The sequence below is a fragment of the Balaenoptera physalus genome (genome assembly GCF_965194825.1).
Source record: "Balaenoptera physalus genome assembly, chromosome: 4".
Lineage (NCBI taxonomy): Eukaryota > Metazoa > Chordata > Mammalia > Artiodactyla > Balaenopteridae > Balaenoptera > Balaenoptera physalus.
Window position 1 is genome coordinate 39,946,163 of NC_138891.1, and position 24,012 is coordinate 39,970,174.

At 44.8% G+C, this 24,012-nt stretch overlaps 1 protein-coding gene and 1 pseudogene across 2 annotated transcripts in view; both read right to left on the minus strand.

The window, feature by feature from the left end:
- The window catches only part of RARRES1 (retinoic acid receptor responder 1), a 41,806-nt gene extending 18,859 nt beyond the window's left edge, over positions 1–22,947 (minus strand). Inside the window, exon 1 of the mRNA XM_082459684.1 lies at positions 22,610–22,947. Within this exon, the coding sequence (XP_082315810.1) occupies positions 22,610–22,888 (279 nt within the window). The 5' untranslated portion in view covers positions 22,889–22,947. The remainder of the gene's footprint in view (positions 1–22,609) is intronic.
- The window catches only part of LOC309659679 (P2Y purinoceptor 3 pseudogene), a 136,655-nt pseudogene that overhangs the window by 10,076 nt on the left and 102,567 nt on the right, over positions 1–24,012 (minus strand). The window lies entirely within an intron of this gene.

Genomic DNA, 24,012 nt, shown 5'->3' on the forward strand with positions numbered 1-24,012 from the left:
CCACAAGGATTCACAAAAATCTGCCTTATTCTTGATATAACTGTGCATATTTTAAATAAAGTACTTAAGATATTATTTGACTCAACATTTTTTTGAAAGCACATGGAGGCAAAGTGATGTACCAGTACCTATTCTTTGCAGGGAAAGAAACAGGTGGATTAACCAAACCAAGGCTGTGAGCTGAATGGAGCTGTCTGGTTTTTTTGGCCGCACTGCACAGCGGCTTGTGGGATCTTAGTTGCCCTGACCAGGGATCGAACCCACGCCCCCTGCAGTGGAAGCATGGAGTCCTAACCACTGGACCACCAGGGAATTTCCCCGAGCTGTCCTTTTGAAGAGTAATTTTTCCTTCCCGATTTGATCTCCTTCTTTTGTTTTAATTAGGCACTCTTAAAGGCATCGACATTCTGTCCAAAATAAGATTTTTATATTTTTGGTTGTACTTTATCCTTTATCAAGACACAGCCCTTTTTTCTCCCACAAAGGCCTCTCCCGGCTCCCTTCCTCTGAGTCACAAGTTCCCCTGAGGCAGCTTTGCTGGTTCTCCTGAGATAAGGCGGCAGCCTCAGGCCTTGGGCAAAGCAGCACCAGCCAGGGTCTTCTTGTCTGGGACAAAGTGTCTCACACTCCTCAGGACATTTTAGGGCTGTGAGCTCCCTTCCGCTGCCTTTGATTAAACTATCCTGTGATAAAGAGGTCTTTGTAGTTCAACACCTACCCCAGGAGCTGTGAACGTGAGCGCAGGGCTAGGAGCAGGAGGACAGGGCACAGACAGTCACAGCCGCCCTCAGGGCAGTCAGGTGACAGGAGGAGAACTTCAAATAGATCGCTGTAGAGCTGATTATTTGATCATGGATGACTTAAGAGCTATGAAAGGATAACTGGAGAAGTGATCTAGTCTGGGGATCAGCGACGTGACATTTGAGATGAACTCTGAACATTAAGAAGGAATCGACTTTAGGGTGTCAGGGTGAAGGTGGGGGGCTGGCAAACTTTCCACATGGAAGGAAGATGGGGCTGAAGGTGCTGGGGAGCAGCTGGGGGGCAGAGGGCAGAAAGACGGGAGCCAGGATCCGGAAGAGGCTGGCCCTGGCCAGGTGGTCGGGGGCCGTCCCTTGCAGGCTGCAGTAAGAGTTTCTTCCTAAGAGAAATGGGAAGCCACGAACAGGAAGGAGAGCTTTTTAAAGATCCCTCTAGCCCACATATGGAGGACTGGTGGCGCTGGAGTGAGGAGGGGTCCGGAGTGAATGAAGAGACTACAGGAGGCTCATTGAGGGGGTGGATGAACCAGGGTAGGGACAGCGGAAATGGAGGGAAGTTTACGGTGGACAGATGTGGATGTGAGTCCTAACTAGCAGGTCAACATGACCAGTCACATCACTCAAGATCAGAAATAATCACTAGAATACATGTTTTGTATTAGGACAACATTATTATATGCACCATCATTTAAAGGACGCTTGTATTTATAGAACAACAACAACAGACACCCTCTAGGGCCTGTGCTGGGTGTGGTTCTAAGCATATCACATGTTTTACCTGGGCTAACAGAGCTCTGAAGGCCTGTGCACAAGTGAATAATCGGGAGATGCAAGCTAAAGAAGCAGTGAGGGACCACTGTACAACTGTTAGATTGGCAATAAATGAGAAAATGCATAGGGCCAACACATTGGCCGGGTTTGGGGGGGTTCATGGCTGATAGGGGAACCACTGACTGAAACCACCCACTCTGGCCAGGCACCACAGAAACCATTTGCATGAGTTACCTTGCGACAGGAGGTCCCGGTAAGGAACACAGAACAAGTCGCCACCAACCGGAAGAATTCGGGAAAGGTCAAAAGGAGCGAGGAGATGCCAGTCCACATGTCCTACCAACCTCCCAGAATCCTTCTCACTGGAATCCATCTTGGCTGAGCAATGCACGTGCCACCAGGAAGGACTCTGAGTCAGAACGAATGGCCAGAGACAACCCGGAAACTAACCCCATCACCATAAAACCTGAGACTGTGAGCCACGTGGCAGAGCAGTTCTCCTGGGCTCCCTTACCCTCCTGCTCTCCACCGAGGCCCCCCTTCCCAATAAAGTCTCTTGCTTCGTCAGCACGTGTGTCTCCTATGACAATTCGTTTCCAAGTGTTGAACAAGAGCCGACTGCCCTGGAAGGGGTCCCCTTCCTGCCACATGGCTGGGGGGAGGTAGCCTGGTGCAGCCTAGCTGGAAGGCAGTCTGGCTGACTTGGTCAAATCAAGACTGCACACACCTTATGATCCAATAACCTACTGCTGGGTATGTATCCCAGAGAAACTGTGATGCTGTTGCAGGGGACTCGTGGGAGAATGTTCCTTGAGGCATCATCTGTGTGGTGGGAAGTGAGAGGCAATCTGGTGTGTGTCCCTTGGGGGCGGGCAGGTAAAATGGGGTTTCTGTGCAGCAGGGAAAGGGAGCCAACTAGCCATACGTACAGCAACAAAGAGAGATCCTCAAGGCTGGGGGTGCAAACAGAAGCAACAAAACGCATGGCAAAATACCACTTACAAAAATGTTTTAAATAAAAATTTGCACACACACCAAAAATATCTTTTATAAGAGCACTTACAGACAGAAGAATATACATCAGCCCTTTTCAAAGTGGTTGCCCATGGGAGGGCAATGGAATGAAGGTGTGGACAAAGAATGTCACCTGCCATTTCAGTAAAGACAGGATACTGCAGCCATAAAGCGCCTACAGTGCAACCCTGAGGGGAATTCAGGATGGAGAAAAACAGGATACTGGCCCTAGATAGTTAAGATGCATATCAAAGGAATAATTTCAGTGAGCCCAGACTCTTGCATCTTCCCGTACATAGAAAAGCACGAAACTCATTAACTTGAATACAGACTGAAAGTGAGGGGATGGAAAAAAATATTCCATGCAAATGGAAATCAAAAGAAAGCTGGAGTAGCAATACTCATCAGATAAAATAGACTTTAAAATAAAGACTATTACAAGAGATTAGGGAGGACATAATGATCAAGGGATCAATCCAAGAAGAATATATAGCAATTGTAAACATTTATGCACCCAACATAAGAGAACCTCAATACAAAAGGCAAATGCTAACAGCCATAAAAGGGGAAATTGATAGTAACACAAAAATAGTGGGAGACTTTAACACTCCACTTACACCAATGGACAAATCATCCAGACAGAAAATCAATAAGGAAACACAAGCCTTAAATGACATATTAGATCAGACTTAATTGACTTAATTGATATTTATAGGACATTCCATCCAAAAACAACAGAATACAATTTCTTCTCAAGTGCACATGGAACATTCTCCAGGACAGATCACATGTTGGGGCACAAATCAAGCCTTGGTAAATTTAAGAAAATTTAAATCATATCAAGCATCTTTTCTGACCACAACGCTATGAGATTAGAAGTCAATTACAGGGGAAAAAAAACCTGTAAAAAACACAAACACATGGAGGCTAAACAGTATGATACTAAATAACCAGTGGATCACTGAAGAAATCAAAGAGGAAATCAAAAAATACCTAGAAACAAATGACAACGAAAACCTATGACCCAAAGCCTATGGACTGCAGCAAAAGCAGTTCTAAGAGGGAAGTTTATAGCAATAAAATCTAACCTGAAGAAACAAGAAAAATCTCAAATAAACAACCTAACCTTACACCTAAAGCAACTAGAGAAAGAAGAACAAACAAAACCCAAAATTAGTAGAAGGAAAGACATCATAAAGATCACAGCAGAAATAAGTGAAATAGAAACGAAGAAAACAACAGTAAAGATCAATGAAACTAAACGCTGGTTCTTTGAGAAGATAAACGATATTGATAAACCTTTAGCCAGACCCATCAAGAAAAAAAGGGAGAGGACTCAAATCAATAAAATTAGAAATGAAAAAGGAGAAGTTACCACAGACACCGCAGAAATACAAAGCATCCTAAGAGACTACTACAAGCAACTCTATGCCAATAAAATGGACACCTGGAAGATATGGACAAATTCGTAGAAAGGTATAACCTTCCAAGACTGAACCAAGAAGAAACAGAAAATATGAACAGACCAATCACAAGTAATGAAATTGAAAGTGTGATTAAAAATCTTCCAACAAACAAAGTCCAGGACCAGATGGCTTCACAGGTGAATTCTATCAAATATTTAGAGAAGAGCTAACACCTATCCTTCTCAAACTCTTCCAAAAAGCTGTAGAGGGAGGAACACTCCCAAGCTCTTTCTACAAGGCCACCATCACCCTGATACCAAAACCAGACAAAGATGTCACAAAAAAAGAAAACTACAGACCAATATCACTGATGAACATAGATGCAAAAATCCTCAACAAAATACTAGCAAACAGAATCCAACAACACATTAAAAGGATCATACACCATGATCAAGTGGGATTTATCCCAGGGATGCAAGAATTCTTCAGTATACACAAATCAATCAATGTGATACACCATATTAACAAATTGAAGAATAAAAACCATATGATCATCTCAATAAATGCAGAAAAAAGCTTTTGACAAAATTCAACACCCATTTATGATAAAAACTCTCCAGAAAGTGGGCATAGAGGGAACCTACCTCAACATAATAAAGGTCATATATGACAAACCCACAGCAAACATCATTCTCAATGGTGAAAAACTGAAAGCATTTCCTCTAAGATCAGGAAAAAGACAAGGATGTCCACTCTCACCACTTTTATTTAACATAGTTTTGGAAGTCCTAGCCATGGCAATCAGAGAAGAAAAAGAAATAAAAGGAATACAAATTGTAAATGAAGAATTAAAACTGTCACTGTTTGCAGATGACATGATACTATACGTAGAAAATCCTAAAGATGCCACCAGAAAACTACTAGAGCTAATCAGTGAATTTGGTAAAGTTGCAGGATACAAAACTAATACACAGAAATCTCTTGCAATCAGAAAGAAATAAAGGAAACAATCCCATTTACCATTGTAACAAAAAGAATAAAATACCTAGGAATAAACCTACCTAAGGAGGCAAAACACCTGTATGCAGAAAACTAAGACACTGATGAAAGAAATCAAAGATGACACAAACAGATGGAGATATACCATGTTCTTGGATTGGAAGAATCAATATTGTGAAAATGACTATGCTACCCAAAGCAATCTACAGATTCAATGCAATCCCTATCAAATTACCAAGGCCATTTTTCACAGAATTAGAACAAAAAATTTTACAATTTGTATGGAAACACAAAAGACCCAGAATAGCCAAAGCAATCTTGAGAAAGAAAAATGGAACTGGAGGAATCAGGCTCCCTGACTTCAGACTATACTACAAATCTCCAGTAATCAAGACAGTATGGTACTGGCACAAAAAGAGAAATATAGATCAATGGAACTGGATAGAAAACCCAGAGATAAACCCACACACCTATGGTCACCTAATCTATGACACAGGAAGCAAAAATATACAATGGAGAAAAGACAGCCTCTTCAATAAGTGGTGCTTGGAAAACTGGACAGCTACATGTAAAAAAATGAAATTAGAACACTCCCTAACACCATACACAGAAATAAACTCAAAATGGATTAAAGACCTAAATGTAAGGCCAGACACTCTAAAACTCTTAGAGGAAAACATAGGCAGAACAATCTTTGACATAAATCACAGCAAGATCTTTTTGGACCCACCTCCTAGAGTAATGAAAATAAAAACAAAAATAAATAAATGGGACCTAATTAAACCTAAAAGCTTTTGCACACCAAAGGAAACCATAAACAAAACGAAAAGACAACCCTCAGAATGGGAGAAAATATTTGCAAATGAAGCCACTGACAAGGGATTAATCTCCAAAATATACAAACAGCTCATGCAGCTCAATATCAAAAAAAAAACAAACAACCCAATCAAAAAATGGGGGGAAGACCTAAATAGACATTTCTCCAAAGAAGACATACAGATGGCCAAGAAGCACATGAAAAGCTGCTCAACATCAGTAATTATTAGAGAAATGCAAACCAAAACTACAACGAGGTATCACCTCACACCAGTCAGCATGGCATCATCAAAAAATCTACAAACAACAAATGCTGGAGAGGGTGTGGAGAAAAGGGAACCCTCTTGCACTGTTGGTGGGAATGGAAACTGATACAGCCACTATGGACAACAGTATGGAGGTTCCTTAGAAAACTAAAAATAGAACTACCATATGACTGGAAAGTACACATATGGTGCACATTTGGCATTTGGTGGAATAGGCTGGGATTCTGAGAAGTCATTTTGTCTGGCTGTACCAACTCTCAGGGGCTTTGTCATCTTAACCTGTGCAACAAAGGTCTTTACCTTCTTTGACTATTTTGGGGAGTAAAGTTTTCTCTCTTTTTTTGGCTGCACTGCACAGCTTGCGGCATCTTAGTTCCCTGACCAGGAATTGAACCCGGGCAGCCGCAGTGAAAGAGCCAAGTCCCAGCCACTGGACTGCCAGGGGATTCCCAGGAGTAAACTTTCTATATCTTGTGTAGGCTTTGCACTCTCTTGTGGGGATGCCTCTTTCATCTTCCTAGTTTGAGTCACTATTAAGATATATCTTGTTAATGGCCAGATGATGGATCATTTAAATTGGGGAAACTTCAAAATTGGTAAATTTTTAGAGAGCTCTTATTATATAGTTGTTTATTGGCACCTATAAAAAAAACAAATCAGAAGGTGGAGATGTATATGTATATATAAAATGGCTAATCAAAAGAACCCCTTTAGTTTAATTTAATTTTTTTAAATTTTTGGCTGCATTGGGTCTTCATTGCTGCACACAGGCTTTCTCTAGTTGTGGTGAGCAGGGGCTCCTCTTCGTTGCGGTGCGCAGGCTTCTCATTGCAGTGGCTTCTGTTGTTGCAGAGCACGGGCTCTAGGCACGCGGGCTTCAGTAGTTGCAGCACGCAGGCCCTAGAGCATGCAGGCTTCAGTATTTGCGGCACGTGGGCTCAGTAGTTGTGGCTTGCAGGCTCAGTAGTTGTGGCTCGCAGGCTCTAGAGCGCAGGCTCAGTAGTTGTGGCACACGGGCTTAGTTGCTCCACGGCATGTGGGATCTTCCTGGACCAGGGATCGAACCCATGTCCCCTGCACTGGCAGGCAGATTCTTAACCACTGTGCCACCAGGGAAGTCCCACTCCCTTAGTTTAAAACAAACAAAAAACCAGTTTGGGAAGTCTTATTTGTGGCCTTTGCTTCCCCTCAGTGGGTCTTACAAATCCTAATAAAAACATTAGGTTAACTAATGTAAATTAGGTTGATTAATGGGGAGGGAGGGAGAAAAAACTGAGGGGAAAGTCTAGAGACTTCTTCCCAACAAGGTGGAAATTTTAAAGGGACTCCTCCCAAAAGGATAAAAATCTTTAGATGGTTATTAAGAAATGGGATAAATAAAACAGATGTTAATGGGATTAAAACAAAAGGTTTTGATACAACACTACGTAAGGTTGGGTAGGTTAAAGGGACCCCTACTGGTCCCCAACATAAAAGGCCCCAAACAAGTCTGCTTTATTTACCCCAGTTATATATATAAAGGCTGGGGGGGGGGGCGGGCGCGGAATTACATTGAGATACCTGACCAGCAATTGCTTGGGGCAACAGTTAGGCCAATTAATCAAGTTAAAAGATTGACAAAAGGGCCTGAATCTCTCAGCTCAGCCCTTCACTGGGGACCCCAGAGCCTTTTATACAAAAATAGATTAAATGGTTGGGAGATTAAAAAAAAGAAAAGCATCTAAGGCTCCTTGTAAGACCAAGACTAATTGATGGGGTCCTAATGGAAACTAAAGTTAAAGGTATAAAAGTTGATAGAATTGAGATGAAAGCTTACATAAATTGGTATGTTTAAATGGGCTTTATAAGATGGTTACATCTCTTTTCCCTAATTATACTGTAAGACAGACACTATGTCTCCCCCTGCCTGGTATAAGACAGGGCATATAAATCTGCCCCTCAGACAATATTAGTTAAACATACTAAAAGAAACCAACAGGGTTACCTGAGACCACACAATATGAAATAAAAACTGAGTGCTAATATTCAGGGGCCAATAAAAACAATAATAGAGATTCTTGCTCTGGGTTTAACCTGTGCACTCAGAAAGAGGGCCTTTGTTGAATCCCTTACGCAAACTTTTGAAAGCATGATAAATAAAAGCCTAAAATTCTAGGACATAGAACTCTTGAATTTCAGTTTAGTTGGAAATCTTCTCACTGATATAAAAAAAGCAACTTAAAGAAAATGTTGTTGGACAAATCAATCTTTTAGTATAATTTAGGCAGCAGATCTGTTCTCTGGGGAATTAAAAGCAACTGTCTGGTTTAAAGTCTCTACAAATCAGAAATGTAGATACAGCTACAATGACCTGAGACTGAGACTAATTCACTTAATCAGGTAAAACCTGATACAAATAAAAAAAAAAAAAGGAAAGAAATGGCCTTTAAAAACTCAAACCATTGGAAAGGCTCTCTCGCTCAAAATCTAATTCACAGCTTCCTTAGGGGATTATCAAGAACAAATACAAATCTTAGAAGTCTTTTCCACAAATATCAATAGTAAAGTCTTGGTCATCTGAGAAAATAAAGTTGACTTATTCCAACTTATTTATAAACTAGTCAGTTTATATCGTAATACCTGATTCAAAACTAAGTGTTAAAGTGAAGCTATGAGATCTCTATTTTTGTTTGTTTATGTCAGTGTGTACATTATACATATAGGTGTTTTTACCTCTGGAAAATATTATCAAAATTAAACTTATAGGGCTTCCCTGGTGGCGCAGTGGTTGAGAATCTGCCTGCCAATGCAGGGGACACGGGTTCGAGCCCTGGTCTGGGAAGATCCCACATGCCGCAGAGCAAATAGGCCTGTGAGCCACAATTACTGAGCCTGCGCGTCTGGAGCCTGTGCTCCGCAACAAGAGAGGCCGCGATAGCGAGAGGCCCGCGCACCGCGATGAAGAGTGGCCCCCACTTGCCGCAATTAGAGAAAGCCCTCGCACAGAAATGAAGACCCAACACAGCCATAAACAAATAAACAAATAAAAAATTTTAAAAAATATATAAAAAAAAATTAAACTTATAAAAGAGCTCCATTTAATTGACTAAATAGTAAGCACTTACAAATTAAATATTTCCAAGTATAAAGGAAACTGGCCAGAATGAATTCCAGGTTCACATGATCTAGTATGCAAGGAAAGTAGGATGAGTGTTTTTGGCAAAAGAAGGTATGAGGAGTGGAAGTACATTTTGTTAAGGGAAAAGAGAGATTTTGTCCTAGAGCTGGTTGTCTCTCGGCGGAAAAATAAGGGACAAACTAAAATGGATACAGAAAGTGTGAAAGGTTTGTAGAAAGACAGCTCTGAAAAAGTTGTTCCATGCATGGTCAGGCTGGGTTTGGATTGAATTTAATTAGGTAAGTGAATTTTGTTCAGGGTGGGCTGGTGCAGGACTGGAGTTTGGTTTTCTCTCTCTGTTAAGAGAACAGAGTTTTCTTGGAATGTTGAACTAAATACTTTTGGTAACAGATTGTGAGTTTCTTTGCCTTCTAAATGATCTGTTATTTGCCTTAAAAATCTTTTTTTGTCACTTTGGTTGAGTGAATAACTGTTGCTTCACAGTGACCTATGATCCTATTTGACCAAGTGTTTTAAAAACTTGACTTTTTTTTTTTTATAACAAACTTCCCAAATATCAAATTCTAATTAAGATTCTTTTGACTTTCCAGCTAACTTTGGGATGCTTCAAAGGACCCCTGAAACATCCCAAGGAGAGATATTAAACTAATTAGGTTTATTTGGCATGTTAAATTACAGGGGAAACATTGTCAAATAAGTGTGATAAAGCCTTCTTATTTTATGGATAAATGTCATTAATATAGATATTCCAAAACTTATATGGAATTCCTAAAAATCTGATATGTCCTGATATAATGTTATCAGTTATAATTCTAGTTGTTATCTTAAAATGTCATATGACACAGAAATAACCAAGTTTCTTGTCAGTTACACTGTAAACAGATCTTTAACCATGCCATTTTAAGTCTTCTGTCATTTATAGACAATCACTATTTTACTCTGATGCTTTTATAAAATGAAGATTCTCAAGAGGATTCATACAAAAGACTTTTGACAAATTTGTTTCTGATAACTTTTAGATCATACCACTGAACTCAGTAAGAAGTTACAAAACCCTAACGGAAAACCTGATGACTTCATCCAGATAAACTGGAATTAATTACATGGGACTGAATGAATTGATAAATATGATTTATAATTTTATGATTTTTTCCTGAAATATACTGGCTTTTAATCTTTTTTTCCAGAAAATCTTTCCCTTTACGCTAATTTTGATCTACAACAAGCTGATAAAGTGTACCTTTGTAAACAAAGATGAAACATTTACCTTTTTCTCTCTACATGATCCTTCCAGAATTTGGCTTATCCAGCTGGCTCCCCTGTGGATCTGATGGCTTATTGAGACCAGATTACAACTAGTTATACTAATCATTGTTTTAATTTGTTCTCTTGTTGTTTTCAAATTATTTATGGCTTGTACCTTTATCTGCTGTACTTTATTAACATTACAGGTGTATTATTTACATCCTGTCTATTTTATGAGATTATTGTCTCTTGCATTACCCAGTGTGTACCCAGGCCTCCAACAAAACTAATGATGGCTAAATGTCTTGAGGCAATCAATCACATATATAACTCTACGTAGAATAATTGTAATAATGCCACTGTAGATATGGGAAGAAGCAACAAGAGAAAACATTTCCTGGATCATAACAGACTAGTAGAACAGGCAATCCAGAGAATTTTAGATTATCAACAGGGCCTAATCCAAAAAACTTAGCACATTGAGTGGCCTATCAACAGAATCCTCATCTGATCTAGGAATGAGCTTTCCTAGAGCCATGGGACAAAATTGGTCATGAAATGCCTCCCAAATGTTGGTCAAATTTATGACCAAGAAGAGGCACTGTAGACAAAGAATGTCGCCTGCCATTTCAGTAAACAAAGGATGTTGCAGGCTTAAAACCCCGAAAGTGCGCCCTGAGGGGAATTCAGGATGGAGAAACACAGGATACTGGCCCTATATATTTATGATGCTTATCAAAGGAATGATTTACATAAGCCCAGACTCTTGCATCTTCCCATACATAGAAAAGCACTAAAATCACTAACTTGAGATGTTTTTGTGATTAGCAGTAATCTTTTGATGTTGAACTACATGTTGTTTTGTTTTTGTTTTTTTTCCAGCAAAAACTCCTACATATCCTGGCACCTCCCTTACCTCTTCGGAGTAGTTCCTCAGAGCTATCTGAGAGGCTGCATCCTGGGCTATAGTCCTCAGTAAGTTCACCGAATAAAACATAACTCTCAACTTTTAGGTTGTGCATTTTTTTTTTCAGTCGACAATGGGAAAGGGGATAAAAGAGAATAAACAGCCATAAGCGAGGGGTCTCCACGAAGCAAAGGTAATGAGGGTGTTATTCCCTGAGCTTTGTACCTGGAACCAAAAAGTGCATGAATGGGCTTTTAACAAGATAGAAAGTCATTTAAAAAACGTTAAGTCCGAAGTAACTCGGTATGGATGTCCCCACCCCATATCTTAAACTTGTGTTTTTGTCCCTCATGTTGTTGGTGTGATCAGATTTGCAGAGTGAGGTAAACTGCTCAGTATAGTGGTTTTGAATCTAGAAACTCCGTACCTGGGACAGAGCCAAAGCCAAACTCTCAAGGTCAGGTGGTCCTCCCTCTGTGCTTACAACATGTGTTGTGACGGCCAGATGATGCAAAGCTAATCCGTTCACTTAATGACATTTTTTGAAAAGCTAAACAGACATTTTTTAAAGAGCCAAGGCTGTCGCAGGGAAGGTGAGAAGCAGGTCTGGCTTTCCTGACGTGAGGAGTGTTCCCACGGAGCGGAGCGGATCATGGGGCTCTGCTCCTCCCATCCCCATGCTGCCAAAACTGCCCACATGCCAAACAGATTAGGAAGTTCACATCCCTCTCCAGGCACAGCCAGGGGCACAGCACCTTGCTCTAATCTTTTCCAGAATAAAGCTTTTTATGTAAAGAAAAAGTTGGCAAACAAAGCAAATTACTATATGGCTGTATAACCTGAAGGAATGAATTAGTAGCTCTTTGCTACAGACTTCTTTTTAATTACGTGTAAAAGAGGACTTATGTACTGTAGCCTAGAACTAAATGCTTTACAGTCACGGACCACCAATGATGTGGTTTATGTTCTAACCTGTTTTTTGTGTGTTTGGCTGATTTTGTAGGTTCCTTGGTTTTTGTCCCCAAAGGCCATGAGGAAGGGCAGCCCCAGGCAGCCGCCCTGCCTCAGGACAGGCTCTTTAGGACAGTGATCAGCACTTTGATTTGGGGCTTCCCTTGCAATCAGTTGGGAGGGAAACAGGCCACTTTTAAAGTCCTGTTTAAGAAAGTGTACCACAGAATGCCTTCATAGGACAAACTCATCTCACTAGATTTTGGGGGGGGGGGTCAAAAAAAAATGTTCCTCAAATCCCTATCTAATCAGTGTCAAGCATTTATTCAGCACTTGTGTATAAAGCATTCTGCTAGCCACTGGGTAGAATCATGATAAAAACTATAATATATATGTGATATATATATTGAGCTCTCACTACATGCTTCATGTGATTTAACACAGTGCCCAGGAACTACTTATCACAGCACAAGAGTCCTTTGAGGTAAATACTGATCTTATCCCCATTTTAAAGATGAAGAAACTGAGGCACTTGCCCAAAGTTAAGGAATTGTCCAAAGTCACAGAGCCAGTAAGTAGCGAAGCCTGGCTCCAGACCCCTGCTCTCCCCTTATACAGCACAGAGGTGATACAAACAGACCCTGTCAATCCCTTTAAGAGAGGGCGGAAAGGAAGCTGCCTGGTGTGTGTGTGGGAAGTGTGAGTGTGTGTGCAGGCGTGAAGTGTGAGAGAGGGAGGGGGAGAGAGAGAGGAATTGAGAGAGTGGGACTGTGCTTAAAACCACAGTTCCTGTAGACAAGACCACACAGACCTTCTGGAAGGGAGACAGCCGGGCAGGGAGTGTGTATACATTTCCTAGGGTGGCCATAACAAAGTACCATAAACTGGGTACCTTAACACAACAGAAATCGATTCTTTCACAGTTCTGAAGGCCAAAAGTCCAAAATTAAGGTGTTGTCGCGGCTGGCCTCCCTCTGAGGCTCTGGATAGAATCCCTCCTTTCCTCTTCCGAGCTTCTGGTGGTGGCCGTCAATCCTTGCCTTCCTTGGCTTGGAGCTGTATCACTCCAGTCTCTGCCTCTGTCTTTAAATGGCATTCTTCTCTCTGTATCTTCACATGACCTTCTTTTTTTTTTAATAAATTTATTAATTTAATTTATTTATTATTTTTTTGGCTGTGTTGGGTCTTCGTTGCTGCCTACAGGCTGTCTCTAGTTGCGGCGAGCGGGGGCTACTCTTCGTTGTGATGCACGAGCTTCTCATTGCAGTGGCTTCTCTTGCTGCGGAGCACGGGCTCTAGGCGCGCGGGCTTCAGTAGCTGCGGCTTGCGGGCTTCAATAGTTGTGGCTCGTGGGCTTCAATAGTTGTGGCTCGCGGGCTCCAGAGTGCAGGCTCAGTAGATGTGGTGCACTGGCTCAGTTGCTCTGCAGCATGCGGGATCTTCCCAGACCACGGCTCGAACCCGTGTTCCCCACACCGGCGGGCAGATTCTTAACCACTGTGCCACCAGGGAAGCTCTCACATGACCTTCTTATAAGGACATCAGTCATTGGATTTAGGGCCCATGCTAACCCAGTACAGCCTTATCTTAACTTGATTACATTTGCAAAGGCTCTATTTCCAAGTAAGGTCATAATCACAGGTACAGGGGGTTAGGACTTCAATGTATCTTTTTTGAGGACACAACAACCCACAACAGTATGGAAGTGACGATGATCTGAGACTCTGGAAGGAGTCCCTGGATGCACTCTTTCAGGCAGGGTTTAAGTGGGAGCTTGAGCCAGTGCAGCGCAGGAGGGGGAATCTCCAGGAGGACTAGGCTGGAGACAAGTGGGGAGAGAGCGGGCGAGGACACTCAGGAAGACAGGTGAGCAGCCAGGCTGGGGAGATTAGCAAGTTAATAGCAGGGATACTTGGAGTGGAGGTCACCATGGTGGATGGGGCCAGATTAGAGAAGGTCTCTTAAGGGACTTTATTCCAGAGCCATGGGTCTCAAACTTGAGCTGGAACAGAATCTCCTGGAGGGCTTGCTGAATAAGACACAGTGTGATGGCTCCACCCCAAGTTTTGATTCAGTAAACCTGGGGTGGGGCCTGAGACCCTGCATTTTCACAAGTTCTAGGGGATGCTGACGCTGCTACCGCTGGTCCAGGGACCACACTTTGAGAACTTCTCTCTAGACACTGAGTGGAACCACTGAAGCTCAGAGGGAGGGACAGGAAGTAACAAGTAGCTCCAGTGACTGTCACTAGAAGACAGATGAGCAGGAGATTGAGGACATGACAATTAATTCTCTCCAAAGGTTTGAGGGTATCATGAGACTAAATGAAACAGAGGAATGTTATCTCAAAGTCTGGTCCACCTGGAGTCTTTGGCAAATCAGGTCATGATGATTCAGGAAGTTCATGGGACAGATCGACCCTCTGCTTCAGGGAGTGCAGGTGATAAAACTCCGTGGCAACATAGCATGTGCTGTTTTTCAAGCAGGAACATTTGGAGAAGGCAGTCTGGATTTAAATCATTTCTGAAGAAAATTCACTCCTTCCTTCCTGCTACATGGATAACGACTTGGCCATGTTATGCCATTTATATCCAGGAAGTTAAAAATTACACGTTCTAATAGCAACTCTACTAAGCCATGTCTCATTTTCAGTAAAAAGCTATTTTCTGTAAAACACAAAGCTTTTGTTTTCATGTCAGTAGATCAGAGATGTCTCCTCCAGCACGTGTCCAGACTATCTTTATATTAGATACTATACAACGTTTGCTTGCTTGTTTAAAGTCAAGTCATTGAAATACTGGGTGTGAGTACTGGACATAAAACTGAGGAACTTGATAAGGGATGGAGAATAGGTATTTATTATTCTAAGAGCACATTTTAAACACCTAACACCCCCTTTAAACTCACTCAAAAAACACAACAAAAACCTAGGGCAAATGTAAGAGCAGGGACGGTACCCAGAGAAACCTTGCTGTCGGATGCCGCAGGGGTCACGAAAACGCCGCGACTCTGGGAGTCTCCAAAGATAACATTCTGCCCAAAGCTCATTTACATAAAGAAAACCCTTGGGAATTCCCTGGCAGTCCAGTGGTTAGGACTCTGCGCTTCCACTGCAAGGGGTGTGTGGGTTTGACCCCTGGTTGGGGAACTAAGATCCCACATGCCCCGCAGCGCAAAAAAAGAAAAAGAAAAAGAAAACCCTGTGCTTTGGGGGAAGCCTGTCTCTTGTTTTTTCTCTCTGCCACTGGTTCCTAGGCATGGTTCCTTCAGGTGACCTTAGAGCCGGTGGTGACAGCCTTAAACTTCATGTTTCCACATTGAGGGGGTGGGCAGTGGGGACAGACCAGCTGTCAAGAGCTCAAACGGTGATGCTAATCTCCCCTCGGGCACACAGTGGGCCTCACTGGCCTAACAGACTCGGCTTCTAAATGTCCCCTCCAGCCTTCACATTTGGTAAGAAAACATAAATGTCATGCCATTCCAGGAAAAGCAAACTTCTTCATTTTATAAGGTTAGTTTTATGAGTCAGGCTTAGTTGGAGACAAGTAAACAACTCATCTGTGGACAAAAATTGCTATGCTGCTCTTATATTCTGGACAGAGAGAACATCAGCGTATTACATTATACCCTGGAATTATCTCATTGCATTTTCCTTCTCTCGGGCAATGCCAGATAAGGCGATTGCAGTTTACGGAACAAAAGTCCATGACCTCCAGATCAGGCCCCATCCTGTGGGGTCCAAGGAGATCTTTGCACTGGACACTTCATCAGGCTAAGGAGTAGTGGAGAGAAAGAGACCGAATACTGTGTGTTAATCTGTTTGGCCAACTCTGAGTACGAATTCTTGACCCTTCTTCCAAAGGAGCCAGGGTAGAAGTGGCCACAGGCAGTGTTCCCCTCTGCTTCCCCTCTAGCTCAAGGTGGGGCTCAGAAAATTAGAAAAGGCTGGTTGTAAGAGATTTGAGGTATTCGATCTCCCTCCTCCTGTAGGAGGGCTGGGAATGGGTCGGGGCCTGGCCCAGCCTCCTGTTCCTGATGCCCAGTGGTCCCAGCACCCGTCCAGCTACCTTTGTTTTCATCTAATATTTAATATTTGTCTTTAGCAGGTCCCTATGCTAGGACAGTGGAGATAAAGGGAGGCCTTCCACCCTGTGGAAGCAGACACACATGCAGGGCAAGAGAACAAAGCAGCCTACAGTCAAGTACCAACACGGGTTGTGGAGGGTGGGCGTGTTTGGGGGTGACGAGGTTACCAAGGCTGCAGAGATCAGCCAGAGCTGCCATCTCCTGGGTAGAGTCACGTGTCCGGCAGTGTGGTAAACACTTGCATGAGCTCGCAGCCACCCGGAAGCTGGGTGTGTTAGGCTGAGTAATGGCCCCCACAGATGTCCACATCCTAATCTCTGGAATCTGTGAACATGTTTACAAGGCAAAGGGGATTTGGCCAATATGATCGGGTTAAGGATCTTGAGTTGGACAGAGTATCCTGGATTATCCAGGTGGGCCCAGTGTACTTACACGGGTCCTTATAAGGGAGAGTAGTGTTATATTCAGGAGATGCTACCTGCTGGCTGTGAAGATGGAAGATGGAGGGCAAGCCAAGGAGTACGGTCGGCCTTTAGAAGCTGGAAAAGGCAAGGAAATGGATTCTCCCCTAGAATCTTCTGAAAGGATGCAGCCCTTTCAACACCTTAATCTTAGCCCAGTGAGACCCATTTCAGACTCCTGACCTCCAGAATTGTAAGAGAATAAATTTGTGGGAGTTGTTTTTTTTTTCCCTACAAAGTCTGTGGTCATTTGTTACAGCAGTGACACTAATACAGATACAAAATTACCTGTGATCCTCCACATAGTGTTCTGTGTTGGCACCTCCTCTTGGGGCCACTGTGGATTCATATACATCTCGTACACAGCTATGGTACAAGACTCTTTCATAACTCGACTTTACTGGCTAGAGGCGTCTTGAACGATCCTAAGAAGTAACCCAGAGTGGGGAACTGCTATTGCTACTGTGGGACCAGCTCTGTGCAAACCTCTTCAACTGAGGGGCCATCACAAAGGCAAATAAATACCGCGGCTGCAAAAGTGTGAATAAATCTCTAGGGTGATTCATGCTGATGAATTGAGATCAAGGGTCAGGTTGGATCTGGGAGACTGTGTGTGTGCATGTGTGTGTGTTTATGTGTGTGGATTTAACATTCCTTGTCTCATTAAGATTAGTCATCTTAGGGCTATTTACATTCCATCTCCAGCAGAACCACCGAGGCCGTTCAAGGAAGAGTGTGCAGCCAAGCCGCACTCCTGATGGTTAAATTCACAACCCACCAATGGTGGTCTTTATTTGGGATCACTACTAATGTTCCATGATCACACGCACCCTTGGCTATGACACCCCGTGTGGCAAGACAAGTGGAAATGTTGTGGGCTGGTAAAAAAAAAAAAAAACGTGTGCGGTTCAAAAACAACTTCTTACAAGCTGGTTAAAAGCGTTTGCTCATCCACGTGCAGCTGGCTTGAGCGACTGAGGGACATGCGCCAGGAAGGCCAAGGGCTAAGTTTACCCTCAGGGCCAGTGGCCTTTCCCACCCCATACTGGACCCAGACTCTGCAATCAGAGCCTTTAGACCAGGTGGGCGCCGCGGTGGGAGGTGGGCGGAGCCATTGGGGGCACCTGTGCCATTTCAGCAGTGGCAGTGCCCGGAAAGGAGGGCAGGCTTGGGCCTCGGTTCTGTGCTTTCAGGATTGTTATGTTTCATCCTCACGGCAGAGGGCGCTGAGGAGCGCCACCTGCATCCTGCCAATAGCCACCCTCTACTGTTCTTTCATGAGGGCTGTAAAAGCACTTAGGAGCCTTGCTTGCATGAAAGCAGAGATTCTTTCACTTAAGGGTTTTATTACTTATCTTTCCCCTCCATATTCATTGCGACCTTCTTCAGTCTCCAGTTTTCATTTCTATGGTCTGCTTGATGTATTGCTTTCCTATTCTTGTGAACCATCACCTCTAAATTAGACATTAATGGAGAGAGGCCTTCAAGGAGAGCAGTAATTAGATGAATTGTGCTGTATTAAAGTGCTTCACAGATTGAAAAGGGATAAAAGAAGAAGCTTTTTCTTAGTAGACTAGGCGCTCTCCCAGCTGCCTTGTGGCTCAGCAGACCGGCTCTGTTCCGCCTTCAGACTCACCCGGGCCCGCGGGGGCGGGGGACAGCAGCCCAGCCCACCAGTGCTGGGGCGGCCGGATGCTCACCAGAAGTCAGCTGTTTTGCTCCCAAACTTACCTATGCCAGGTGTACTCATTACCTAGCTGCATCATTAAATGTTCTGGTGAGGAGGGGCCACAAAAAAAGATGTCATGTCCACAAAATCCAAGTTAAATGCAGTAGAAAGAATTGATGAAGTCAAGTCTCTAAAACTCTTGCTGGTAAATTGGGTATGGGTGAGTCATAGGCAAGAAAAGTCAAGAAAAGTAAAAGGAGAGGATCATGAACTGTATTCTTTGCAAGTGCTCCCTCCACTGTAAGTAAACAAAAATGGAAATCACAGATGCCCATTATGGGTGTGTCTTCTTGCTAGAAAGACTGCAAGGAGTGCCAATTAATGGCCTTCGCCCTACACAAAAAGACAGATAGTTTTATATTTACTGACTTTTTTTAAATTAATTAATTATTATTATTATTATTTTTTGGCTGTGTTGGGTCTTTGTTTCTGTGCGAGGGCTTTCTCTAGTTGCAGCAAGTGGGGGCCACTCTTCATCGCGGTGCGCGGGCCTCTCACTATCGTGGCCTCTCTTGTTGCGGAGCACAGGCTCCAGACGCGCAGGCTCAGTAATTGTGGCTCACAGGCCTAGTCGCTCCGCGGCATGTGGGATCTTCCCAGACCACGGCTTGAACCCGTGTCCCCTGCATTGGCAGGCAGATTCTCAACCACTGCGCCACCAGGGAAGCCCCCTACTGATTTTAATTTATTTATTTTATTTTTTTATTTATTTTATTTTATTTTTTTTTGTTTTTTATTTTATTTTATTTTTGGCTGTGTTGGGTCTTCATTGCTGCGCACTGGCTTTCTCTAGTTGCGGTGAGCGGGGGCCACTCTTTGTTACAGTGCGCAGGCCTCTCATTGTGGTGGCTTCTCTTATTGTGGAGCACGGGCTCCAGGGTGCGCGGGCTTCAGTAGTTGTGGCACGTGGGCTCAGTAGTTGTGGCTCGCGGGCTCTAGAGCGCAGTCTCAGTAGTTGTGGCGCACGGGCTTAGTTGCTCCGCGGCATGTGGGATCCTCCCGGACCAGGGCTCGAACCCGTGTCCCCTGCGTTGGCAGGCGGATTTGTAACCACTGCGCCACCAGGGAAGGCCCTGATTTTAATTTAGATTGAAGCAGTTAAGGTTTGGGCATAACTCCCTCCTGCCCCACCTTTGGTCAATTGTTTCAATTATTGATGTTTCCAACTACTGGTCCTGGCCTGGTCCTTGTGAGCAATCCCCAAGCAAGGGCTGATTTCAAATGGGTTGCCTTTCTCCTGAAGTTTGTGCACACAAAGATCTCGCCAGTCTCTCTAAATGCCAGGGAAGGGCTGGCCTCTCACCGGCTGCTTGGGGCAGGGGCCAGTTGTCGTAGGACTGGCCAGAGGATACTTGCCTCAGTGTAAGAGACAGCCCCAGATCGTCGGGAGCAGGGCTTATCTAGGATACCCTGGGTAGCACAGGAGCTCTCGACACCACCCCTCCATGCTCTGGGTCCTAAGGCATCAGAAAAATAGCCTCCTGGTCGTGGAAGGGTAGTGTATAGTCAGGAAAGAGAGGTCATCAGATAAGGGCAATGAGGGAACACAAATCATGGTCTGTGATCTCTCCTTACAATTAGTAAACAAAACAAAACAGAATGCTCACAAGCTCACCAGCTAGCTCTAATTTCTTCTCAATACTTCCTTGCATTTACTACCACAGCTATTACTGCATTTTACCACTAGAGGGCAACAGTGTTCCTAAAATGAGGGTTTGTTGCAGAACCGAAAAATCACTTAGAATCAAGGAATTTCAGAGCTGGAAGAGGTTTTAAAAATCATTTGGTTCACTGGCTTTCAAAATTTTTTCAGCTGAAACACATAGCAAGAACTGCATGCTTCATAATGACCCAGTTCATACATATATGTTTGCAACATTTTGAGGCACTACTTACCCTGTCTTCGGCAATGCACTCTAAACAGTTTGTATTCCAAACTATTTCATTTAAAACAAAACAAACAAACAAAAAACTGCAACCACTAAATAGATTTCATAACCCAATAGTGTGCCATTAGTTTGAAAAACCCTGACTTGGTTCCAGCCTCTCATCTGTAATACAAAGGGATGCACTGACCCCGAGGATGGAGAAGGATGCTATCAGCTACACTTCTCTCGCCCACCCAGCCACCTGCTAACCCCGAGTCAGTCCTAGAGGACTGACAGATATTGTCCAGCAACTCAGTGCTCACTCTAATAATGCACTGATTGGATAAAGAGTTTTGAGAGTCTATCATTTTCCACCTCTTATCAATGCTACAACTGCTCTTGTAATTGAAGCAGAAATTCCTTGCATTGAAGACTCCTTGCAGGTGGTGTCTATTCTCCTCATTCAAACAGTTTCAATCAATCAAGCAATTTCACTGAATTCCAAGGGGAAACTGAAACCACTTTAGTCTCTAGAGTCTTGGCCCTGAAAATCACTAAGTTCTCTTCCTTGGCTCCTTGATGTTAAAACATTTATAATCACTTTGGGAGGAAATGTAAAGGTAAACCAGATGATGGAGGAAAGTATCGTTTCTTAGGGTCAATGCCCTGGATTCTTCTACTTCTTAACTCCTCCTCCCTCTCATGCATACCTGCCTCTAATTTATTGATTATCCCCCCCAGCTTTTTTAGGCCAAAAAAGGAGATCCCTTTAAAATTCAGGATTATATTATTACAGATGAAAACAGTAACTGAGCTCTCTGTGGGTAAGACAGGAAGTTTTTCTTAACTCACTTGGATTGAGTTTATTTTATGAAAGAGGCCAAGTATTTTATTTTTTCAATAAGGGGTTAACTAGATGCATGAAAATGCAAATTATTTTATTATTTAATTCTTTTTATGGTCTTAGAAGGAAGAAAAAAAATTCCTGGGACCTGAAAAATTCCTGGTGCACTTTAGAAATCTGAGCTTAGTTTTCTGTAGGGAATCCTTCCCACTGATAACCAGGGAGGAAATATTCAGGGGGGGCCCTCTTTGGGCTCTGGGAGGTGACGACTCCCTTACTTTGATAGAAAGTTCTCAAGCTCTGTTCCCTCACTTCTCTGTTGGGCTGGTAAACTGAACTTTTTCCTCCCTGACACAGCAAGGTCTGTTAGAACAGGTGACAAGCACAGGTTGCCTTTTTTTAGGGAAAATTTTATTTCACCATTCAATAAATCTAGACAAGCTGGGTGTAGGGTTAAGTCTTTGAAGAACCAAGGCCGAGCTTCCAAATGGCTTTCTCACACCCTTAACACCACGTCTAGAACAGTCTTAAAGAAAAATCCTACAAACACTCTTTAAAATTCTATTTACACTCTTTACTAAACTCTAGATTCCTTAAGGCTGAGTCTACAGGCTTTGTGGAATATTGGAGGATTACTGGAAAAAGCATCGTCACTTTTGGGACAGACTTAGGGTAGTTCTGTAACTTTTGTAATCTTCTCCTTGATGAAGAAAGCAACGTAGCTTCACAGACACAAAATGGTATCTACAGCCAGTGCCTTGAAATCAGCAACCGAATGAGATGCCACGTTCTTACAAAACAGCCCTGGTTCACTCACTCTCATTAGATTAAAGCAGACGCCAGGATTACGAAGATTCTTGCCCAGGCCAACGCGTAAATTGCAATATTATCCAGAAGCCCTTGCAAGATGGCCTGCAATTAACCAGGGAACGTCAGCGGTTCGGCCTGGGAACTGGCTTAGATTTTGGAAATCCCACCCAGAACTAATGCTCGGTGACCACCCCATAGCAACCAACTCTGGGTAGTCGCAGAAAAGATCAAGCCTTGCCTTTTGGGCCTGTTCCTCAGTTTCCCCATGCACCTCCTTCCCAGGTATGGGAGCTGCCCTGTAAAAAGTCTTTATGGCCCCGTAAATGCCAGAAAGAACGAGCCAGCTTTCTGCGGACTCCGCGCACTGACGGGCCTTTCCACGCCTGAACAGTTCCCGGCGCCGAGGCGCGAGCCGGGATCCCCGCAGGCGCCTGGCGCATCACAGTCTCCCTCGCGGATCCGCCGCTGGGCTCACAGGCGCGCGTACCCAGGCGTCACCACCCACGCGCCTCGCGGCCGGTCCCCGCGCGCGCCCACTGTGTCGCTCTGGTACTCACCCACGCGCGGCCCTCCTGCACCTCAGCCAGCACTCGAAGGGCGCTGGGCGAGCTCGCGCGGAAGTTGAAGAAGTGCAGCGCCGCGCGCGCCGCCTGCGACAGGAGCCCGCGCGGGAGCTCCGCGTCCTGACGCCACCCGGAGTCCTCGGGGTCCCCGGACCCCGCGGGCGCCGCCGCCGCCCCCTGGAGGGCGAGCAGCAGGAGCAGCGCGAGCAGCGGGGCGGCGGGGTACGGGTCCCCCGGCCGGGGCGCGGGAAGCGGTTGCCGGCGGAGCTGCATGGGCACGGGCTGGAGCGACGCTCGACGGATCGGGGCTTCGAGCGGGCTGCGCCGGCGCTCGAGGCAATAAAGCCGCGCGGGCCCCTCCCCTCCGCCCCCGGCTGGAAGGAGTCCGGGTCACCCTCGGCCGCGCCCTCTCGGGGCTTCCCGAAGCCCCTGGGCCCCTCCGCCCCGCCCCACTCCGCTTGGGCTCCCGCTCCCCCGGCTCCGGACGCGGCGGACGCGGCGGACGCGGCGGACGCGGCGGCGCCTCCGCGGCGCGGGGCCGGGGTATCTGGCCCGGGCCGCGCGGGCAGGGGGACGAGGGGGGGCAGTGGAGACTCCTCCCCCAAGGGAGAGCAGCCGGGTTGGCGCCACCCCGCGCCCCCAACCCAGCTTGGGGACCTGGTTTCTCTCCCCTGAGGCTGCTGTGATTTCGAAGCCCTTAGGGTTTCAGAGCAAACCTGCTTCAGTTCTCCAAGGCTTGGAGCTCATTTCCCAGAAGATGAAATTGGAAACGGGTGGAGAAGGGGGCGGGACGCAGCCGGCATTGATGGGGGTCCTTATAGCACAATGACCTTGGAAGTGGGACAGGTCGCCAGAGAACTGGGGCTGGAGAGGAGGCTGCTGTGGTCAGCAGGGCAGAGCCAGATAAGGCCCCAGAGGCCCCAGTGGACTTAGAAACATTGATAACCCTGGTGCGGCACGGATGGGCGTGGAAGCCAGATTCCAGGGAAGTGAGGCATGGATTGGGCTGTAGGGCAGTGGAAGCAGTGAGGGTTGACAACTCTTTTTAGACACCTGGCATGAAGGGGTGAGATGGCCTTGTTTTTAGGCCACAGAGGGAAAGCCCAGGAGAACCAGGAAGTAGGTGCACTCCCCTCATCCTTTTTCCCACCTCTCTTTATTTTCTTCAGGGGTCCACCTCTCGCCAACACCCGCTGACCCCAGCCCCACTGTGGAGCGAAAGGAAGTCCCTTCTCTTTGCCAGTGACTAGTTGAGGCCCCACATGCGCGATTCTGGATGAGATATACCGGGGGAAGCCTGGGGGGTGATGCGATGGGGGCACCATCTCTGAAAACATCCCCCCTCCCCCACTTCTTCCTCTGGACGTTGTCCATCTCTTGTCTGTCTTTTCTTCTAC